The sequence below is a fragment of the Dendrobates tinctorius genome, unplaced genomic scaffold (genome assembly GCF_039654945.1).
Source record: "Dendrobates tinctorius isolate UK_male_01 unplaced genomic scaffold, ASM3965494v1 ptg000254l, whole genome shotgun sequence".
NCBI lineage: Eukaryota > Metazoa > Chordata > Amphibia > Anura > Dendrobatidae > Dendrobates > Dendrobates tinctorius.
Window position 1 is genome coordinate 5,967,643 of NW_027361921.1, and position 23,346 is coordinate 5,990,988.

General features: G+C 44.0%; 1 protein-coding gene across 3 annotated transcripts in view; it reads left to right on the forward strand.

The window, feature by feature from the left end:
• The window catches only part of LOC141067703 (UTP--glucose-1-phosphate uridylyltransferase-like), a 247,900-nt gene that overhangs the window by 177,524 nt on the left and 47,030 nt on the right, over positions 1–23,346 (forward strand). For all 3 annotated transcript variants that reach the window (XM_073558121.1, XM_073558119.1, XM_073558120.1), the window contains exons 6-7: positions 2,114–2,211; positions 20,075–20,143. In XM_073558121.1, coding sequence (XP_073414222.1) covers positions 2,114–2,211; positions 20,075–20,143 — 167 coding nt within the window. The remainder of the gene's footprint in view (positions 1–2,113; positions 2,212–20,074; positions 20,144–23,346) is intronic.

Below are 23,346 nucleotides of genomic sequence, written 5' to 3' on the forward strand. Positions count from 1 at the left end.
TATGTTCTCTTATTTACAATGTGTTCCAAATTATTATGCAAAAAATATTTCCTCATATTTTCTCTAAATTACCTATATGAATTGCAGTCATTGTTATTTTCCAGTCATCTAATATTCTAGTATAATTGCAATGTTTTTGAACAAACTGCCTATGAAAACAGTATATTTTTAAAAATAAGAAACACTCAAAATGCATGTTCCAAATTATTATGCACAGCAGAGTTTTCAACCTTTTTATTTTTATTTTGAACAAAAAAATGGTCAATTGTGAAATTATAAGCATTATCAGCTTATTACAAAATCAAATCAAACAGTTTTCAAGTCAAAACTTTATTCTAGGTGATGTTACATTTGCACATAGGACCCCTTGTTCGAAAAAAGCTTCTGAACTCTCTCGTCCATTGAATTTGTCAGTTTTTGGATGGTTTGTGCTTCAATTGTTTTGCATGTGGACAGAATACCCTCCCAGAGCTGTTGCTTAGATGTGAACTGCCTCCCGCCATCATAGACACTCCTTTTGATGATGCTCCAGAGGTTCTCAATGGGGTTGAGATCAGGGGAAGATAGTGGCCACACCATAAGTTTGTCCTCTTTTATGCCCATAGAAGCCAGAGATGCAGATGTATTATTTGCAGCATGAGACGGTGCCTTATCATGCATGAAAATGATCTTGCTGCGGAAAGCACAGTTCTTCCTCTTGAACCATGGCAGGAAGTGCTGTTTTAGAAACTCCACACAGATTATGGAGTTCATCTTTACCCCTTCAGGGATCCTAAAGGGGCCAACAATCTCTCTCCCCATGATTCCAGCCCAAAACATTACTCCACCTCCTCCTTGTTGGCGCCTTAGCCGTGTTTTCATGGGGTGTCCATCAACCAGCCATCCTCCACTCCATCCATCTGGACCATCGAGCGTTGCACGGCACTCATCGGTGAACAAAACAGTTTGGAAGTCAGTCTTCATGTATCATTTGGCCCACTGGAGCCGTTTCTGCTTGTGTGCAGTGGATAGAGGTGGTCGACAGGATGGCTTACGCACAGCTGCAAACCTCTGAAAGACCCTGCATCTTGTTGTTCGGGGGACGTTGGAGGCACCAGCAGCTTCAAAAACTTGTCTGCTGCTATGACAAGGCATTTTTGCAGCTGCTCTTTTAACCTGACGCAATTGCCTGTTGGAAAGAGTCCTCAATTTTTCCTTATCAGCACTCAAACGTGTGTGCTGGGAATCAGCTGCATACTTCTTGATTGTGCGATGATCACGATGAAGTGTCTTGGCAATGTTGATTGTAGTCATGCCTTGACCTAAATACTCCACAATTTGTTGCGTCTCAGCAGCAGACACATCCTTTTTCTTTCCCATTTTGGCAAAAAATGTAGGCTGCTTAATAATGTGGAACAGCCTTCTTAAGTAGTCTTGCCTTTATTTGGACACACCTGACAAACTAATTTGCACAGGTATCTGCAATTGCTTTCAGTGATATAAAGAGCCCTGACACACATCACCATCAATGAGTTTAAATGACAAACAAAAAAATTCTAACCTTATCACTCCTAAACTCTTTTTGCATAATAATTTGGAACACAGTTTATAGATGAGCTATTAGGATCTATGGGACAGAAACAGATGTCCCTTAAAATCTGCCTCCACAGATTATTTTAAATGAAGACATGTAAATTGGTAGAGCAGACAGTCAGTCATTACATGTCTCACTCTGGCAATGCTCCCTTTCATTTAAAATAATCCCTGGAGGCAGATTTCCAGGGAGATCAATGTCCAGCCCATAGATATTAACAATTCAACAACATATAAAGAAAAATGTGGATTTCTCTGGAATAAAAAAAAAAATCAGCAGATATACAATAATACCTCTGCTGCACCATTTTGACTGGAGCAGAGGTGTGCATGCTCAGCCTCAACTCCATTCATTGTCAGTAAGTCTGCTGGAAAAAGCCATGTACAGTTTACAGTGTAAGTTAAGCATGCACACATGGAAACTGTTTTTTTTTAATCTTTGATTTTCAGAAAATAAGTTTTCTACCATATTAAAAAAATGACATAATTATTTTAAAAAAATACAAACTATTTTAACTTATGAAAGTTATGTTTCTACCAGAAACCAAGAAATATGGTATAATGGAAACAGATGAAAACCAGAGAATCAGAGCTGTAAAGGAAAAGCCACTGCCCACAGATACAGCATCAAGACGAGCTGTAAGATTTTCTCACTTATATATGTTTATTTCTGTGTTGTAAAACTAGAAATAATTGTATGCATTAAATCTCTAAAAGCAATTAACCTACTAAATCAAATCACTTATTATTTGCTCCTTCAACAAGTGCACACCCCATAAAATTAGACAAAATGCGTATCCATTAAGGCTAGGTTCACACTTGCATTGAGGAGGGCTGCGGATGGCAGCCTACCTTCCTCCTTTCTTCCTCCGTGAAGCTCCGCCTACTTCTGTATGCGTCCTGCGTTTCCCTGCGTACCTATCTTTAACATTGGATACGAAGGGATATGCGTTGTATGCGGATGTGTCCGCATGCAGTGATTTGACGTGGGCGGCGACCGCATAGGAACGCAAAATTCATGGATTCACACTGTAATCCATGTCAGGGAATTGATAGTTTTCATCCTGGACGGTGCCAAGATGCCACTGTCCAGGCTGAGAACCACTGATGAATGAACTGCTGCAAGCGCAGCATTAGTGACTATCGGTGACGTTATCGAGGTTACTGACAGTCACTGATACGGTGTTCCTAGCTGGGCCCCTGAACTTCGGTGACTTCAGAGGGTGAGAAAACGTCTCACGGTACAGAGGTGAGTTCACTGGGAGAATTTCACTGCAGTGAATTTGAACTTCAGTGAACTCGCCTCTGTACCGTGAGACTTTTCTCACGGTGCTAGCGGTGATCTCACCGGAGGGAGGTCACATCAGTTCATTGGCCCAGTTGGGACTGCAGCCTCAGTAGCCTGTGGTAACCTAGAAGAGGTCATCGCTGCTCACTGATGCTGCCCTCGCAGAAGCTCATTCATCAGTGGTTCTCAGACTTGACGGCCACATCTTGTCTCTGTCCAGGTTGAAAACTATTAATCCCCAGACATGAATTACAGCATCGGACAGGTGAGGGATATTGTTGTTGTTTTATTTTTGGTTTACTACAAGAAACAAGTGATTCAGTGGAATGGGCGTTAGGTGAGTATAACTGTTTGTTATTTTTAAATAAAAAAAAGGAAAAGTGTGTTTTGTTCTTATTTCGAATAAAAGACATTATTATTGCTGTGTGATAATTTACAATATAACTATAGGATTAGTAATGGTTAGGTGTCTTATAGATGCCTCTTGATTACTAATCCATGAGCTTGATGTCACCGGACAATATAAAGGTGATATGAACCCCACAAATATTACCCCACTTGCTATAGGGCAAGTGTGAAGAGCCAGGCAAAGTGCCAGAATTGGCATATCTAATAGATGTCTTTTCTGGGTGGCTGTGGGCTGCTATTTTTAGGCTGAGGAGTGCCAATATCCATGGCCCCATGTTAGCCCCCAGCTATCTGCTTTAGCAAGGCCCGCATTTTTTAAATTATTTATTTAAATAATTAAAAAAACAGCATGGGGACCCCTCTATTCTTTATAACCAACCTTGCTAAAACTGACAGCTGTGGGTTGCAGCCTCCAGTTGTCAGTTTTGCCTGGCTGGTTAGCAAAAATACAGGGGAACCCACTCTGTTTTTTTATTTATTTATTTAGAGCTCAGGCACCGGCTGATGAATACTCCCATCAGCCATCGCCTATTCTCATTGTTATTAGCGGCAGCAGCTGTCGGCTGATGGGAGCAGTAGTCCCATCAGCTGACACTAGTGACCGGAGGTACACTTTTTACCTCCGTTCACAGCTCATTTGACAGCGTGGGAACTGCGGCTGTCTGACCGGCGGTAATGATTTTACTGCCGATCAGAAGCAGTGTTTTCCGCGCTGTTATGCACATGACGGCATGGCAAACACTAGATGTTTGGGCCCCACATTCAAGTGAATGGCATCTGAGTTCGGGTTCTGGTACCCAAACCCAAACTTTTCGGCCGAACTCGCATACCCAGACATCCAGGGATCTCCCCATCTCTACTTACAATATTGCAAAATTTTTAAACATCATTTAATACTACCACTGCTATCTTTCTTCAATTCTGCTGCTAACTCCAATTCATTTCCAAAGGAATCTCTATATGCTAATATTATTGTAATCCTCAAACAAAATAGTAACCCCGAACTAATACAAAATTACAGACCCATTTCCCTCCTAAACTGTGATGTTGTAATATATGCTTAATTAGTCACTGAAAGGCTAAAATACATTATCCTTACATTAATACACTCTGACCAAATCAGCATTTGTTAAAAAAAAAAAAAAACATTCCTCAAACGGGACAAGATGGATTATAAATATTTTGTCAATCATAGAAAGTATGAAAATCCCTTCTAGCACTAGATGTGGAAAAAGCTTTCGATCAAACTATTTGGAACTTTATGATAGCTACTCTAAAAAAAAAATATTAACTTTATATTCTTTTCCCACAGCTATAGGTTTTCTTTAGTTTCCTAAACTGTGTGCAGAATGATTAGGCAAATTAGTATTTTGATCACATCATCCTCTTTATACATTTTGTCCTACTGCAAGCTGTATAGGCTTAAAAGCCAACTGCCAATTATGTAAATCAGGTGATTTGCATCTCTGTAATGAGGAGGGGTGTGGCCTAATGACATCAACACCCTATATAAGGTGTGCTTAATTATTAGGCAACTTGCTTTCCTTTGGCAAAATGGGTCTGAAGAAAGATTTGACGGGCTCTGAAAAGTCAAAAATTGTGAGATGTCTTGCGGAGGGATGCAGCAGTCTTGAAATTGCCAAACTTTTTAAGCGTGATCACCAAACAATCAAGCGTTTCATGGCAAATAGCCAAAGGGGTCGCAAGAAGCATGTTGATAAAAAAAAAGGCGCAAAATAACTGCCTATGAATTGAGGAAAATCAAGCGTCAAGATGCCATTTGCCACCAGTTTTGCCATATTTCAGAGCTGCAACGTTACTGGAGTATCAAAAAGCACAAGGTATGCCATACTCAGGGACATGGCCAAGGTAAAGAAGGCTGAAAAATGACCACCTATGAAAAAGAAACATGAGATAAAACGTCAAGACTGGGCCAAGAAATATCTTAAGACTGATTTTTGTAAGGTTTTATGGACTGATGAAATGAGAGGGACTCTTGATGGGCCAGATGGATGGGCCCGAGGCTGGATCAGTAAAGGGCAGAGAGCTCCACTCCGACTCAGATGCCAGCAAGGTGGAGGTGGGGTACTGGTATGGGCTGGTATAATCAAAAATGAAGTTGTGGGACCTTTTCGGGTTGAGGATGGAGTAAAGCTCAACTCCCAGACCTACTGCCAGTTTCTGGAAGACACCTTCTTCAAGCAGTGGTACAGGAAGAAGTCGGTATCGTTCAAGAAAAACATGATTTTCATGCAGGACAATGCTCCATCACATGCATCCAAATACTCCACAGCGTGGCTGGCCAGTAAATGTCTAAAATAAGTTAAAATAATGACATGGCCCCCTTGTTCACCTGATCTGAACCCCTTAGAGAACCAGTGGTCCCTCATAAAATGTGAGATCTACAAGGAGGGAAAACAGTACACCTCTCCGAACAGTGTCTGGGAAGCTGTGGCGGCTGCTGTACACAATGTTGATCGTAAACAGATCAAGCAACTGACAGAATCTATGGATGGAAGACTTTTGAGTGTCATTGTAAAGAAAGGTGGATTGGTCATTGATTTCTATTTATTTATTTTTTTTTGTTTTTGAATGTCAGAAATGTTTATTTCTAAATTTTGTGTTGCTATATTGGTTTACCTGGTGAAAATAAACAAGTGAGATGGGTATATATTTGGTTTTTATTAAGTTGCCTAATAATTCTGCACAGTAATAGTTACCTGAAAAAAACAGATATCCTCTTAAGATAGCCAAATCTAAAAAAAAAAAACCACTCCAACTTCCAAAACTATTAAGCTTTGATATTCATGAGTCTTTTGGGTTGATTGAGAACATAGTTGTTGTTCAATAATAAAAAGAAGCCTCTCAAATACAACTTGCCTAATAATTCTGCACAAAGTGTATTATACAATTACCATAATGAGAAAAGTCTAAAATTCTTAGCTTGCATTTGGATCAGTATTTACGTATTGATATGAAAGGTGAATTCCCTTACTCTTGGGAAGATTCTAACATCACTGTTTGGGACATTAAAATCACAAACCCTTTAAGGAATATTGTGGAAGTATGTTTGGGAGAAATCATTAAAGAAATTCAATGTATCCTTGATAAATAAGATAAAGTAAATACCTCTTGGTTAGGTAGAATAACATTTATAAAATGATGATCCTCCCCAAATTGCTGTATGTGCAATTTGCATGTATTTGTATGTGCAATATCTGTTCCTCTAAATGCTCTCGCTATGTTTGACCATAAACAATTGTTAAAATATATTTGGCAAAATGAACCTCATACAATCTCTAAAATGCTTCTTTTCAAGGGTAGGAGAAATGGAGCCATTGTTAGGATTTGCAGGTCGCACCAAATGTTAATTATGAGAAGGTGCGATCGCAACCCGGGGTCCACCGTACGGTGATGGAAAAACCACAGCTAGAGGACAATGGCGGAACGTAGCTGCGAGCAAGCACCGTAAACACACTGAGTTAAACGTCACTCGGTGTGAACAGAGTGCAATGTGACTGATTCTGTTACTTCACAGAGCAGTACCAAGACTGAGAGCACTCTAAGCTATGCCCTGTTAGACGTCACAGGAGCACAGAGGAATTGACGCTAGTGGGGTCCCTATAACTCACCCCCACACTACGCTGATGATTGAACCTGCTCTGCTACACGGTGGCTTTTGAGCCCGCGCCTGAGGACGCCTGGTGCAGATGCTAAGTTCAAGTGGGAGTTCCCACCCTACACTGCCTGTCTAGAAACACAGTCGTAGTGCTAGTAACGGCACACATACATAAAGGGTTGTAACTGACCCACCAACACACACAGCAAATATGTATGATCTTAGCGCACCGACAGGCACGCCAAAGATCCTTTTATAGACTGTGCCAATCAGACAGGACCTTGCTCGCTGGCCAATCTGGAGCCAGCACAGGACCTGAGCAACTGATGAACGACCACCAATGAGAGGTCGCCACCTCACGAGCATGCTCACTAGAGCAAATCCTGGACTTGGTCTCAGGAAGGACTGCTCGCTGCTGTCTATTGTTAGTTACCATAGCTGAATCTGGAGAGGAAAAGGTAATAATGCACATAGCCAAAGTCTGAGCAGCATCTACTGCGGTCAAGACTGAATGGGAGACTGCAGGAGAACATAAGGCTTGGGATCCCTCCTGTGCAGAAGGAGAATCCTGGTGCCTAACATTACCCGCCCTCCTAGCACCCACCCTGCGAGCCTCGCCAAACTCAAAAGCAACAACAAGCTGGGGGGCACGAATGTGCTCAACCGGCTCCCAGGTCCTATCCTCTGGCCCATGACTCTTCCAGTCGTCCAGAATTTTTTTTTTTACCACACACCACCTTTGAACAAACAAACGCGTACACCTCAAACACTAACATAAATGAGGCATGTGACTGAGATACCACACTGTAAAATATGTGGCCTGTATTTTAATTTTTTTTACAAGAAAATAGTGTCAAGAACTAGGGTAACACATAGCAAATATGTATGATCTTAGCGCACTAAAGATCCTTTTCTGGACACTGCCAATCAGACAGGAGCTTGCTCGCTGGCAAATCCGGAGCCGGCACAGGACCTGAGCAGATGACGACTGACCACCAATAAGAGGTCGCCACCTCACGAGCTTGCTCAGTAGATCGAATCTTGGACTTAGTCTCAGGAATGACTGCTTGCTGCTGTTTATTGTTAGCTACCATAGCTGAACCTGGAGAGGCAGTGGTAACAATGCGCACAGCCCAAGTCTGAGCAATATACTGAGACCGACGTCTTTGCTGAGCAGCATCTACAGCATATACACACACACACACACACACACACTATTACAATGGTGGGCCAAGATAACGGAAAAGTATAATATAAGACTGATAATGATCACATAAAAAGGTCAAATCAAGTTATGATTATATAAACAGACCCTCCTTCAAAAACATTCAGAGAAATCACTGAAGGGGGTTTTACACTAAGCGATATCGCTAGCAATTACGCTAAAACGTCACTGGTTTTGTGACGTTATAGCGATATTGCTAGCGATATCGCTATGTGTGATACTTACCAGCGACCGGCTCCCCCGCTGTCCATCGCTGATCGCGCGAGAATGTCCAGCTCCATTTCTCGTCGGGCGCTTCCTGCTGAGACTTCCTGCTGTGACGACGAGCGACGCGTGGAGGCGAGCGGGAGGACGTCAGGATCGCTGTGTGTGAATGGTAAGTATCGTGCGCTGCGTCGCTGCTGCATCGCTGTGAGGTCTTTCTGTATGAAAGCTCACTAGCGATCATTTAGCGATGCACCAGCGATCCTGACCGGGTCGGATCGCTGGTCGGATCGCTGGTGCATTGCTAAATGTAAAAGGGCCTTAAGAAATAAAAAAAAATATATATATTCTGGAACCAGACCAAAAAAATGCTAATGTATGTTGTATGTTTGACTGTGAGATATATAAGAGGAAAGAAAAGGGGAGGGGGAGGAAGGGGGGTGAATTGTTATGTACTAACACCTTAGCATAAACATCAAAAAGTGAATGCATACAAATGTAAAGCAAAAAATGTGAAAGTGCAAGAAAGAAATAGACATAATGCAACACATAAGGTACATAAAGTGCAAGAAAAAAGTGACAATGTGCAATCAAATAGTGAAATGAAGTATGATGCAGAACATACAATATAATGCAGCATATAAAGTGCATAGAGTGCAAAAATGTCAGTGCAAAATCAATGAAAATCAATGGAGAAAAGAGGGGCCTGTACCTTTTAAGGCCCACCAGTCCTAATACAGTGCACACCCTGACGCGCTTTTCGGAAATAAATTCCTTCGTCCACCTGACAAATGTGACATTTGTTTCAAACCGTTTAGTCTTTTTGCCTCTTGACTCAACCGAGCAGTTTCCTTGAAAGTGGGTGTGGCTTAGTATAAAAGGGGCGTGGTCTGCCACAGTCTGACAAGTTTCTATAACATTTGCCAGGAAACTGGTGTACATTGCAGCTGAAATCTATACAAGTCTGCTCGAAGTACTGACCTGTAAAAAAAATGTTGGTATGAGTACATGGCCCAACATCTGCTATTACATCAACTGCATAGATCATACAAAAGAAATAATACAGTGAGTAAAATAAGTATTTGATACACTGCGGATTTTTCAAGTTTTCCCACCTACAACAATAGTCTCAAACCTTACCGTTAGTAACACACTATTCCGTCATGGATTAAAATCCTGCAGGGCACGCAAGGTCCACCTGCTCATGCCAGCACATATCCAGGCCCATTTGAAGTTCGCCAGTGACCATCTGGATGATCCAGAGGAGGCATGGGAGAAGGTCATGTGGTCAAATGAGGCCAAAATAGAACTTTTTGGCATCAACTCCACTCGCTGCGTTTGGAGGAAAAAGAAGGATGAGTACAACCCCAAGAACACTGTCCCAACTGTGAAGCATGGTGGGTGAAACATATTTTGGGGTTCTTTTTTATTTTGTAAAGGAGCAGCATGACAATGACCCAAACACAGAGCTAAGGCAACTAAGAAGTGGCTCTGTAACAAGCATTTCAAGGTCCTGGAGTGACCTAGTCAGTCTCCAGACCTGAACCCAATAGAAAATCTTTGGAGGGAGCTGAAACTCAGTGCTGCCCAGTGACAGCCCCGAAACCTGAAAGATATGGAGAAGATCTGTATGGAGCAGTGGTCCAAAATCCCTGCTGCATTTGTATGCAAACATGGTCAAGAACTGCAGGAAACATCTGACCTCTGTTATTGCAATGCATGTGAGTGGTCACACGAATTAAGCAAAGCATCGCATTAGCTAAGCATCCAGCAAAAGACAGTTACTCCATGACAAGGAATTAACATCCACCTTCTCTCTTCTCTTTTCACACAGGCAACCATGTCATTCAACTTCTGATCTGAACCAGCTTGCATGTATTTCACTCCATTCAGTGTTAGCAAGCAGTGTAAATGGTAACCCTGTCATTCAACTTCTGATCTGAAGCAGCCTGCATGTATTTCACTCCACTCAATGTTAGCAAGCAGTGTGAATGGTAACCATGTAATTCAAATTCTTTGCTATAATTCATCTGTTACATTGTTCTCAGTACTTACTGTTGAATATCCATGGGAGGTGAACTCTGTAGATGTTATCTCAGGAGAGGTGTTTTAGCATAGAGAGGGAATCAGGACTGCATCTTTGATAATCTTTTGCACACCAGGATGTGTGGAGCAGCTGTTGCCAATTTATAACTAAGCAGCTCCCACAATCCCTCTCTCCTGGCCCTGTATTGGAGTGTATAAATTTAGAATCATTCTAAGGGAAACACACATGTGAGGGGTCACACGCATTAAGCAAAGCATCGCATTACCTAAGCATCCAGCAAAAGACTGTTACTCCATGACAGTTAATCAGGGCAGGAGTCAGCGTAAATCACACTTTGCTCTCTCTTTTAACCATGTGCCTTATTTCTATTCTCCTGTGTTCCCCTGCCATCCACATTCACCGCCCCATTCCCCCTCCATCGCCACTCATGCACATCAGCCCCTCTATACTTTCCTCTCCCATGTACAGCTTCCATGCACTTCTTTCATTCCTGAAAAACCTCAGCCCTTTTTGCCCAAACACATTGCACAAAAAAACTAACATTTCAAAGAACTACTTGCTCTTTATGTTCCTACTCCTACTGATTTCAGGGGACATCTCCCCCAACCCTGGCCCACCATCCCCCAACCTCAACCCCCACCCCATATCAAAACCGTAATAATCTTATTAATATTATTTGCACTCCTTCATCTCCACATCTGCATCCCAGCTTCTATCACTAACCACCTCTCTAGGCCTCTCGCAGCTTTCAACCTCTGAGACACACAAAGACAGTAACACCCTTGATCTGGTCTTTGTCCGGCTCTGTTCAATCTCCCACCTAAATAACTCACCGCTTCCACTCTCTGACCACAACATTCTCTCCTTCACGCTCACAAATCCTCGCCGACCCCAGCACACTCCTACCTATCACACATTCAGAAATCTACAAGCCATTAACCCTCAGACACTTTCAGACTCCCTACAATCTTCCCCGTCCCCAATCTCCTCTTTTTCCTGTCCCGATCTGGCTGTTCATCATTACAACTACACTCTTAGAAGCACCCTTGACCAGGTAGTGCCCCTCACCCTCAGAACCTCCAAACACAGAGTAAAACAGCCCTGGCTCACATCGCAAACTCAACTTCTCCAGCGATGCTCTAGGAGTGCTGAACGCCGATGGAGATAAACCCGCACACCAGCAGATTTCATCCACTTCAAATTTATGTTAAGAACCTATAACTCTGCCCTTCACCTCGCCAAACAGATCTACTTCACCACCCTGATCTCCTCACTAGCCAACAACCCCAAGAAACTTTTTGACACCTTTCACTCCCTCCTCAGGCCAAAAGCACAAGGCCCGATGTTGTGAGTTAATTTTCCCCTTCGTCACTCAGGTCTGGTGAACTCCCTATTCTGGTAAAGGAAGGTAATGAGCCTGATTATCAGGCACCTGAGCCTAATGAGGATGACTGGCTGAGTGGAGTCACGGACTGGATATAAGGCTGCCGACGCCCTTCTGCCCTGCGGGTGATTTCTCTGTGGACTTCTAGGACACCAGTCTGATTCCTGCTCCTCTAAAGCTAAGTTTTCTTCTTTGCCTGTTAGCATTTGTGTTTTGCTTTTGTTTTCCTTGCTTTTCTGGATTCTGCCATTCCCTGCTGGGGTGAGCTGAATCTCCTTTTGCCTGTTGCTCTGTCTTCAGAATATTCCTGAGTACTGACATAGCTTTTTTGAAGCCTAGCGTCTTCAGGGCCTTTTTCACTGTCAGTCTGTTGGCTCTTATTTTTCATAGGGTTTTTCATGGATTGCAGACAGCATCCTTCCTGTCCTTTCCTATCTAGTTAGCTTGGGCCCCGTCTTTGCTCAGTCTATCTTTCTGTCTGTGTTAGTGTTTTCATCTTGCTTCACCGTCATTATATGTTGGGGGCTGCCTATTGCTTTGGGGTCTGCTCAGGGGCAGTTTAGATTTCCCCTTTCTTTCTTTAGGCCTAGTTAATTCTCCGGCTGTGATCGAGGGGTCTAGGGCATCGTAGGAACCCCCCACGGCTACTGTTAGTTGTTGTGGATAGGATCAGGGGTCTGCAATCCGATAGCTGCCAACCTCTCTGGTTTTCTGGACTTAGCTAGCATTTCTGTTTTTGCCTCCTACGGTGACTCAATCATAACAGAATCACCCGCCATACCGCAGATCCTAGGGTGCTCAATAGCAGGAAAGAATTGTGTTTAAAAAAAAAAAAAGTGTGTGTATATTCTTTCCTCTATATCTCTGAGGCCGTAGGGGGAATTTTTTTTTCTCTCAATGGAAATAAAGCAATTGTCTGATCGTGTGGAGCAGCTCGCTGCGGAAGTGCGGGGAATTTCCGCCTACCTTGCTCATTCGCATGCTGTTGAACCAAAGATCCCTACACCTGATGTATTTTTTGGGGATCGATCTAAATTTTTGAGTTTTAAAAATAATTGTAAATTATTTTTTGCCTTGAAGCCTAACTCGTCAGGGAGCTCCGCGCAGCAGGTTAAAATTGTGATCTCTTTGCTGCGTGGCGATCCCCAGGATTGGGCATTTTCTTTGAAACCAGATGATCCTATTCTGACTAATGTGAACGCATTCTTTCAAGCTTTGGGGTTGTTGTATGACAAACCTAATGCTATTGATCAGGCTGAAAAGACCCTGTTGGCATTGAACCAGGGTCGAGATTCTGCAGAGTTGTACTGTCAAAAGTTCCAAAAGTGGGCGGTCCTTACTACCTGGAATGATAATGCCTTGGCTGCTGTCTTTCGGAAGGGTTTGTCAGAAGCCGTAAAAGATACTATGGTGGGATTTCCTGTTTCCTCTGGTCTGGACGATTCTATGTCATTAGCCATTCAGGTTGATCGGCGTTTACGTGAACGCAGGATTGCACGAGAGGTGTTGCCATCGGTTGAACAGACGTCTGAACCTATGCAATGTGATAGAGTTTTGTCTAAGATGCAACGTCAGGAGTTCAGAAGGCGTAATAAGCTGTGTTTTTTCTGTGGAGATGCCTCGCATATTATTTCTGTTTGTCCTAAACGAGAGAAACGCTTTGCACACACGTTTTCTGTTGGTGGTGTTCAACCTAAGTTTCTTCTGGCAATTACTCTGATCTGCTCCCTGTCCACATTTTCCGCCAAGGCTTTTGTGGATTCGGGAGCAGCGCTAAACCTAATGGACTTGGATTTTGCTAAACGTTGTGGATTTCCAATGACACCTCTGCAGACGCCTATCCCTTTGAGGGGGATTGATGCTACTCCTTTGGCTAAAAATAAACCTCAGTTTTGGACCCAGGTGGTCATGCGGGTCGCCCCAGACCATCAAGAAAATTGCAGATTTTTGGTGTTGCATGGTCTGCATGATGCCGTTGTTCTGGGGTTTCCCTGGTTGCAAATTCATAATCCAGTTTTGGATTGGAAATCTGTGTCTGTGGTGAGTTGGGGTTGTCGGTGTGCCTTTAGTGAGGCTCCGGTTTTTTCCACCTCTCCTCAGTCGCATGATGTTCCTGACTATTTGGCGGACTTTTATGATGTATTTAGTGAGAATGAGTCTGCGTCCTTGCCTCCTCATAGGAGTTATGACTGTGCAATTGAACTAAGCCCGGGGTGTAAATTTCCCAAGGGTCGGCTCTTCAATTTATCTGTACCCGAGCACGAGGCTATGCGGTCCTATATTAAGGAGGCGTTGGAGAAGGGTCATATTAGACCATCCTCTTCACCCTTAGGTGCCGTTTTTTTTTTTGTGGCCAAAAAGGATGGTTCTTTAAGGCCTTGTATTGATTATCGTGCCCTCAATAAAATTACTATTAAATATCAGTATCCGTTACCCCTGATTTCGGATCTATTCTCTAGAGTTAGAGGTGCTTGCTGGTTTACCAAGCTTGACCTCAGGGGGGCGTATAATCTTATCCGCATTAAACAGGGGGATGAATGGAAGACGGCGTTTAATACTCCGGAGGGACATTTTGAGTACCTGGTGATGCCTTTTGGGCTCACTAATGCCCCTTCTGTCTTCCAGTGCTTCATGAACGATATTTTCCGAGACTTTGTCGATAAATTTTTGATTATCTATCTGGATGATATTTTGATCTTCTCCAAGGATTGGGATTCTCATGTGGAACATATTCGGACTGTGTTCCGGATCTTGAGGGAGAATTCCCTGTATGTCAAAGGATCGAAATGCCTTTTTGGAGTACAGAGGATTTCATTTTTGGGATTTATTTTGTCTCCGTCAACTATTGAAATGGACCCGGCCAAGGTACAGGCCATTTATGATTGGGTTCAGCCCACTTCTTTGAAGGCCCTCCAGAAGTTTTTGGGTTTTGCTAATTTTTATCGGAAATTTATAGCAAAATTTTCTAGTATTGCCAAGCCATTGACTGATCTGACTAAGAAGGGTGCTGATGTGTTGAATTGGTCTCCGGAGGCTGTTGCTTCCTTTCAGGAGCTGAAGCGAAGATTTACCTCCGCCCCGGTTTTGCGGCAACCTGATGTCTCACTCCCGTTCCAGGTAGAGGTGGATGCTTCTGAGATTGGTGCAGGAGCTGTTTTGTCCCAAAAGGATCCTGTAACATCTAAAATGAATCCCTGTGCTTTCTTTTCCCAAAAGTTCTCTCCATCTGAACGTACCTATGATGTGGGGAATCGGGAACTGTTGGCCATGAAATGGGCATTTGAGGAGTGGAGACATTCGTTGGAGGGAGCTAAACATCAAGTTGTGGTCCTCACTGACCACAAGAATTTGATTTACCTAGAGTCGGCTAAACGCTTGAACCCTAGACAGGCTAGGTGGGCCTTGTTTTTTACACGTTTTGATTTTGTGGTCTCTTTTCTTCCTGGAACTAAGAATGTCAAGGCAGACGCCCTCTCTAGGAGTTTCTTTGCTGATTCTCCTGTGGTGACCAAGCCTGCTACCATCTTAGGCGAAGGGGTAGTTCTTTCTGCCATCTCACCCGATTTGAGACGTGCTCTGGAAGAGTTCCAGGAGGACAAACCTGAGCGTTGTCCCAGTGGAAAGTTGTATGTTCCTGACCAGTGGAAGAAGAGAGTGATGTCTGAAGTTCATTGCTCTGCATTGGCTGGTCATCCAGGTATTTTTGGTACTAGAGATCTGGTGAGTCGCTCTTTTTGGTGGCCCACCTTGTCTCATGATGTCAGGAATTTTGTGCAGTCCTGTGGGACTTGCTCCCGGTCTAAATCTTGTTCTCGCTCTAGTGGGTTGTTGATGCCTTTGCCGGTCCCCAGGACGCCATGGACCCATATTTCAATGGATTTCATCTCTGATATGCCGGTCTCTCAAAGAATGACTGTTATTTAGGTGATTTGTGATAGGTTCTCTAAGATGGTTCATCTTGTACCACTCCCTAAGTTGCCATCTTCCTCTGAGTTGGCGCCCCTGTTTTTGCAACAGGTGGTTCGCTTACACGGGATTCCTGAGAACATTGTATCTGACAGAGGAGTTCAGTTTGTGTCTAGATTTTGGAGGACTTTCTGTTCCAAGCTTGGATTCAGTTGTCCTTCTCTGCTTTTGACCCTCAGACCAATGGGCAGACAGAGAGAACAAACCAGACCTTGGAATCGTATTTGAGATGTTTTATTTCCGCTGATCAGGATGATTGGGTTTCATTTTTGCCCTTGGCCGAATTTGCTTTAAATAATAGAGCTAGTTCTGCCACTTTGATGTCACCTTTTTTTTGTAACTTTGGGTTTCATCCTCTATTTTCTTCAGGGCAGGTGGAGCCTTCTGCCTGCCCAGGTGTTGACACTGTGGTGGAGAGAATGCACCAAATCTGGGACCAAGTGGTGGATAAGTTATCTCTCTCCCAGGAAAAGGCCCAGCGGTTTTCCAATCTACATAGGACCATTGGTCCCCAGTTTAAGATTGGTGATATGGTGTGGTTATCATCAAAAAATATTGCTATGAAGGTGGCTTCTCCTAAGTTTAAGCCTAGATTTATTGGACCTTACAAGATTTTGGAGATTATTAATCCGGTCTCTTTTGGTTTGACTCTTCCTGTCACATTTAAAATCCATAATGTGTTCCACAAGTCCTTGTTGAAGAGGTTTGTTGAACCAGTTGTTCCTGGGGTGGCACCTCCAGACCCTGTATTGGTTGAAGGTAACATGGAATATGAGGTAGAGAAAATACTGGATTCCCGTCTGGCTAGACGGAGACTCCAGTATTTGGTTAAGTGGAAGGGTTATGGTCAGGAGGATAATTCCTGGGTCTCTGCCTCTGATATTCATGCCAAAAGATTGGTACGTGCCTTTCATCGGGCTCACCCTGATCGCCCTGGTGGTGTGGTTGAGGGTTCGGTGACCCCTCCTCAAAGGGGAGGTACTGTTGTGAGTTCATTTTCCCCTTCGTCACTGAGGTCTGGTGAACTCCCTATTCTGGTGAAGGAAGGTAATGAGCCTGATTATCAGGCACCTGAGCCTGATGAGGATGACTGGCTGAGTGGAGTCACGGACTGGATATAAGGCTGCCGACGCCCTTCTGCCCTGCGGGTGATTTCTCTGTGGACTTCTAGGACACCAGTCTGATTCCTGCTCCTCTAAAGCTAAGTTTTTCTGCTTTGCCTGTTAGCATTAGTGTTTTGTTTTCCTTGCTTTTCTGGATTCTGCCATTCCCTGCTGGGGTGAGCTGAATCTCCTTTTGCCTGTAGCTCTGTCTTCAGAATATTCCTGAGTACTGACATAGCTTTTTTGAAGCCTAGCGTCTTCAGGGCCTTTTTCACTGTCAGTCTGTTGGCTCTTATTTTCATAGGGTTTTTCATGGATTGCAGACAGCAGCCTTCCTGTCCTTTTCTATCTAGCTAGCTTGGGCCCCGTCTTTGCTCAGTCTATCTTTCTGCCTGTGTTAGTGTTTTCATCTTGCTTCACCGTCATTATATGTTGGGGGCTGCCTATTGCTTTGGGGTCTGCTCTGGGGCAGTTTAGTTTTCCCCGTTCTTTCTTTAGGCCTATTTATTTCTCCGGCTGTGATCGAGGGGGTCTAGGGCATCGTAGGAACCCCCCACGGCTACTGCTAGTTGTGTTGATAGGTTCAGGGGTCTGCAATCCGATAGCTGCCAACTTCTCTGGTTTTCTGGACTTAGCTAGCATTTCTGTTTTTGCCTCCTACGGTGACTCAATCATAACAATTTCCCCTTTCTTTCTTTAGGCCTATTTAATTCTCCGGCTGTGATCGAGGGGTCTAGGGCATCGTAGGAACCCCCCACGGCTACTGTTAGTTGTTGTGGATAGGATCAGGGGTCTGCAATCCGATAGCTGCCAACCTCTCTGGTTTTCTGGACTTAGCTAGCATTTCTGTTTTTGCCTCCTACGGTGACTCAATCATAACAGCCCGACCACAGACATTTGTGCGGATGACCTGGCTTCCCACTTTATAGATAAAATAGATAATATCCATCAGGAAATCCGCTCCCAACCACTAAGTACTGGGATTCCCATCCCTCCCTGCATTTCCCCTGGCTCACTTTCCACATTTGATCCCATCACTGAAGAAGTCTTCAGACTCCTCTCTTCTTCTCGTCCGACTACATGCACTACCAACCCCATTCCCTCACATCTCCTCCAGTCTCTCTCTCCAGTCATCACAACTCACCTAACTACAATCTTTAATCTCTCCTTCTCGGGCATTTTCCCATCCTCCTTCAAACACTCTATCGTTACTCCATTACTAAAGAAATCCGCTCTCGACCCATCCTGCACAAACAATTACAGACCAGTCTCCAATCTCCCCTTCATCTCTAAACTTTTGGAGCACCTAGTCTACTCCTGCCTTACCCGCTACCTCTCCACTCCCTTCTAGACCTTTCACAGTCCAGCTTCCGCCCCCTACATTCGACTGAAACTGCACTCAAAGTTACCAATCACCTTCTGACAGCAAAATGTAATGGTGAACACTCTCTGCTCATTATTCTCGACCTTTCTGCAGCTTTCGACACTGTTGACCACTGTCTCCTACTCTCCACGCACCAGTCACTAGGCATTAAGGACACTGCCCTCTCCTTGTTCTCGTCCTATCTTTCTGACCGGTCCTTCAATGTTTTGTTCTCTGGCTCCACGTCATCACCTCTTCCTCTCACTGTCGGGGTAGCTCAGGGCTCAGTCCTTGGCTCCTTTCTCTTCTCTCTATACACGGCCCCAATTGGACAGACCATCAGCAGATTTAGCTTTCAATACCATCTTTATGCTGATGACACACAACTATACACATCATCCCCCGACCTTACCCCCGCGATACTACAGAATGCCAGTGACTGTCCGCAGTCTCCAACATCATGTCCGCTCTCTATCTGAAACTTAGCCTGTCAAAAACTGAACTTCTGCTTCCACCGTCTACTAAACTTCCCTAAATCTGACATTTCCCTCTCCGTGTGTGGCACCACAAAAACACCCCGGCAGCAGGTGCGCTGTCTGGGTGTTATGTTTGACACCAACCTCTCCTTTACATCCTATATACAATCTCTTGCCTGCTTTTGCCGCTTACACCTAAAGAACATCCCCAGAATACGCCCTTTTCTCACCATGGAAACAACAAAAACCCTCAGTGTCGCATTGATCCACTCCCGCCTGGACTACTGCAATGCTCTAATAATTGGCCTCCCCATTTCTCGACTTTCCTCTCTACAGTCCATACTTAATGCAGCAGCCAGGGTCATCCATCTGGCTAATCGGTACTCGGACGCGTCCGATCTTCAACAATCGTTACACTGGCTACCCATTCATTATAGGATCAAATTCAAAGTACTTGTTCTCACCCATAAAGCTCTCCACGGTGTGGCACCCCCCTACATCTCCCTCATTTCTGTCTATCTACCTAACCGACCGCTGCGCTCTGCAAACGACTTTCGACTAAACTCTGCACTAATCACCTCCCGCTCCCGACTCCAAGACTTCTCCCGCGCTGCGCCAATCCTCTGGAATGCTCTACCCCAAGAAATTAGGACTATCCACAATTTGCACAGTTTTAGGCGCTCCCTCAAAACGCATCTGTTCAGAGCGGCCAATCACGTTCACTAATCAAAGTCATTTTATGCGTAAGTGTGCGTGTGTAGCCCATTCACTATCTCCATTTATCCCTCACTCCCTCAAGATGGCTGGACCATCATTGTAAATACATCCTTGTAAACACACACCTGTACTTTGTATCTCCCCCACCTCATTGTAAGCTCTCATGAGTAGGGTCATCTTATTTTGCTTTAATTATTGTATTGTTAACGTTGTTACTTATGACTTGTGTTTTGAAACTGTTAAACTGTAAAGCGCTGCGGAATATGTTGGCGCTATATAAATAAAGATTATTATTATTGCAAACAGTGGTTTCTGTACCAAATATTAAGGTCTGTTTTTCTATTGTATCAAATACTTATTTCATGCAATAAAATGAAAATTATGTAACAATCATACAATGTGATTTTCTGGATTTTTGTCTAAGATTTTGTCTCACAGTTGACGTGTACGTACTATAAAAATTACAGACCTCTCCATTCTTTATAAGAACGAAAACCTGCAAAATCGTCCGTGTATCAAATACTTATTTTCCCCATTGTACGCTGCACATTGATTACGTGTTCACGAGTTCTCTCTTCTCACTGCCAGCTCTCTGCCTACCGATTCCCAGTTCCGTTGCTCTATTGGTTGCTCTACTCTTCCAAACTTTCTTTTATCTATTTTGAATTTTAATAATATTGATACACATATATTTTTTTTCAGTGTCCATGCTTCTATATGTTTTCCAAACACACACTGCCATGTGTAAAGGAGTTTCTGGATGAGAAAAAGGTGAGGCAAATGTTACAATTGACAAATTTGTTACAGGATTAATGCTTTGTAAGTAATAACTAGATGTGTATTTCCTGAAGGTAGCACAGATAGTACTTTGAAATGGTGCCCGGGCTGCCCTTTTAAAAGAGACTTGCCTGCTGCCCCTGCAAGACTTTCAACTCAGGATCCATTTTAACTGTGGGTGCCTCTCAGGGGCCACTTTGGCCTCAAGGTCTGATTTGGTGGGTGGGGCCCCTCAGGATCCGATTCGGTGGCCTGGGCTCCTCAGGGCTTGAATTGGTGGCCGGGATCCCTCAGGGTCTGATTGTGGGTGTGGCCCCTCAGGGTCCGATTTTGTGGGTGTGGCCCCTCAGGGTCCGATTTTGTGGGTGTGGCCCCTCAGGGTCCGATTTTGTGGGTGGGACCCCTCAGGGTCCGATTTTGTGGGTGGGGCCCCTCAGAGTCCGATTTTGTGGGTGGGGCCCCTCAGGGTCCGATTTTGTTTGTGGGGCCCCTCAGGGTCCGATTTTGTGGGTGAGGCCCCTCAGGGTCCGATTTTGTGGGTTGGGCCCCTCAGGGTCCGATTTTGTGAGTGGGGCCCCTCAGGGTCCGATTTTGTGAGTGGGGCCCCTCAGGGTCCGATTTTGTGGCCGGGGCCCCTCAGGGTCCGATTTTGTGGGTGGGGCCCCTCGGGGTCCGATTTGGTGGGCGGGGCAACTCTGGGACCGATTTGGTGAGCGGGGCCACTCTGGGTCCGATTTGGAGGCCAGGGTGGCTCAGCCTCCGATTTGTAGGCCAGGGTCGATCAGCCTCCGATTTGGAGGCCGGGGTGGCTCAGCCTCCGATTTGGTGCCTGGGGTCACTCAGCTTTCGATTTGGCGCGCCGGCCCTTTAAGACTCATTTCGGTGCGCCGACCCTTTAAGAATCACTTTGGCACGTCGGCCCTTTAAGAGCCAGTTTGGCTCACTGGGCTTCTAAATCCACTTTGGCACACATTCTCTCTCAGGGGCATGCGTCATGTGATGAAGCTAGATTTGCATTTGTGCTGTGGGTTTCGCTTTAAGAGCTGATATTATCTGCCAGAAACTGTGTCCTGGGGGGGTCATGTGAAGTTCGTTGGAGTTGGCATAGTAACTGGGTGTGCCTGTGCATATCAATGAGCTTAACTGCCATTTGAATCACCTCAGGGCATGTTTTCTCTGTGGCAACATTTTCCCATTGAAATGCATTGAGGAAAATGTTTTTTCAAACGCAAATTGCACAAAAACTACAAATTCGATCGACACGAAAATTCCTTAGCACACCACTCGTGGACGCTGGCTTTGAAACAACACCTCAGCAGAGTCTGTGCATGTAGCGGTTCGGGCCGCATTAATTGCGGAAAATCAACCGAATAATAATAAGAAGAAGACGCAGAAGAAGAAGTTAGCAGCGTTCGGATTACAATATAGTGCTTTTTCAAGCACTATAAATACTCTAGAATATTGATAATGGCAAACAAGAAGCTAAGCAGAGATAGCCTGTGCTCAGATTTAAGGGGAAATTATCAAAAATGTCATTGTATTTAAATTGGATTTACATTTTAAACATACAGTGGGTACGGAAAGTATTCAGACCCCTTTACATTTTTCACTCTTTTTTTCATTGCAGACATTTGGTAAATTCAAAAAGGTTCATTTTCTTTCTCATTATTGTACACTCTGTAACCCATCTTGACTGAAAGAAAAACAGAAATGTAGAAATTTTTGAAAATTTATTAAAAAAGAAAACTGAAATATCACATGGTCATAAGTATTCAGACCCTTTGCTCAGACACTCATATTTAAGTCGCATGCTGTCCATTTCCTTGTGATCCTCCTTGAGATGGTTCTACTCCTTCATTGGAGTCCAGCTGTATTTAAATAAACTGATACGACTTGATTTGTAAAGGCGCACACCTGTCTATATATGACCTCACAGCTCACAGTGCATGTCAGGCCAAATGAGAATGATGAGGTTAAAGTAACTGGCTGAGGAGTTCAGAGACAGAATTGTGGCAAGGCACAGATCAAGCCAAGGTTGAAAAAGAATTTCTGCAGTACTCAAGGATCCTACGAGCACACTGGCCTCCATAATCCTTAAATGGAAGAAGTTTGGGACCACCAGAAGCCTTCCTAGACCTTGCCATCCAGCCAAACTGAGCAATCGTGGGAGAAGAGCCTTGGTGAGAGAGGTAAAGAAGAACCCCAAGATCACTGTGGCTGAGCTCCACAGATGCAGTTGGGAGATGGGAGAAAGTTCCAAAAAGTCAACTATCATTGCAGCCCTCCACCAGTCGGGTCTTTATGGCAGAGTGGCCCGACGGAAGCCTCTCCTCAGTGCAAGACATATGAAAGCCCGCATAAAGTTTGCTAAAAAACACATGAAGGACTCCCAGACTATGAGAAATAAGACTCTCTGGTCTGTTGAGATGAAGACAGAACTTTTTGGTGATAAGTGGTGTGTGTGGAGAAAACCAGGCACTGCTCATCACCTGCCCAATACACTCCCAACAGTGAAATATTGTGGTAGCAGCATCCGTTGCCAATAGAGGCTACTGTGCATGCGTTGCCACCATTTTGATGGAGCCAAATTTGCAGCTGGAGCCAAATGGTGGCAGCACATGTGCCATTGCCATTTTTATGGAGTTTTCTTTTTAAAGACAATATTATCTGCACAAGCGCAGTATTTAAAAACGGAGGTTCAGTAACCTGTCATTTAAGCCATAATGATCAAACATGTTGAAAAAGCCCGCCAATAGGCCTGCACTGAAGCACGAGAATCTCATTAACTAAAAACTTCTAACACAGATTAAACAACAACCACAAGATGGATTTCTTCACCTCAGGTATAATTTTAATCAGTGTAACAGCACCAAACTGACAATGCCTGTAGTTTACTTAGCAAAATCGCAATGACAGATGCACTTTTAGTCACATTCCCAAAGTTACGCCACTTTTTTAAAACTTTTGCTGACTTTTTTTTTTTTAAAGTTACAATTCTAGTGGAAGTGGTCATCAGAGTTTGTTGCCTAACTCATCAGAAGGGATAATGGGAGGTGAATTAGGGGTCATTTGACGCATTCCTTTGCTTTGGGGTGGGTGGCACAATTGGCTTCATCTGCCTAAGGCACAAAAATACCTTTTTCCCTCCCTGCTTGTACATATGTCAGTGATTTTAAGACTGTTTTTCCATGACACAT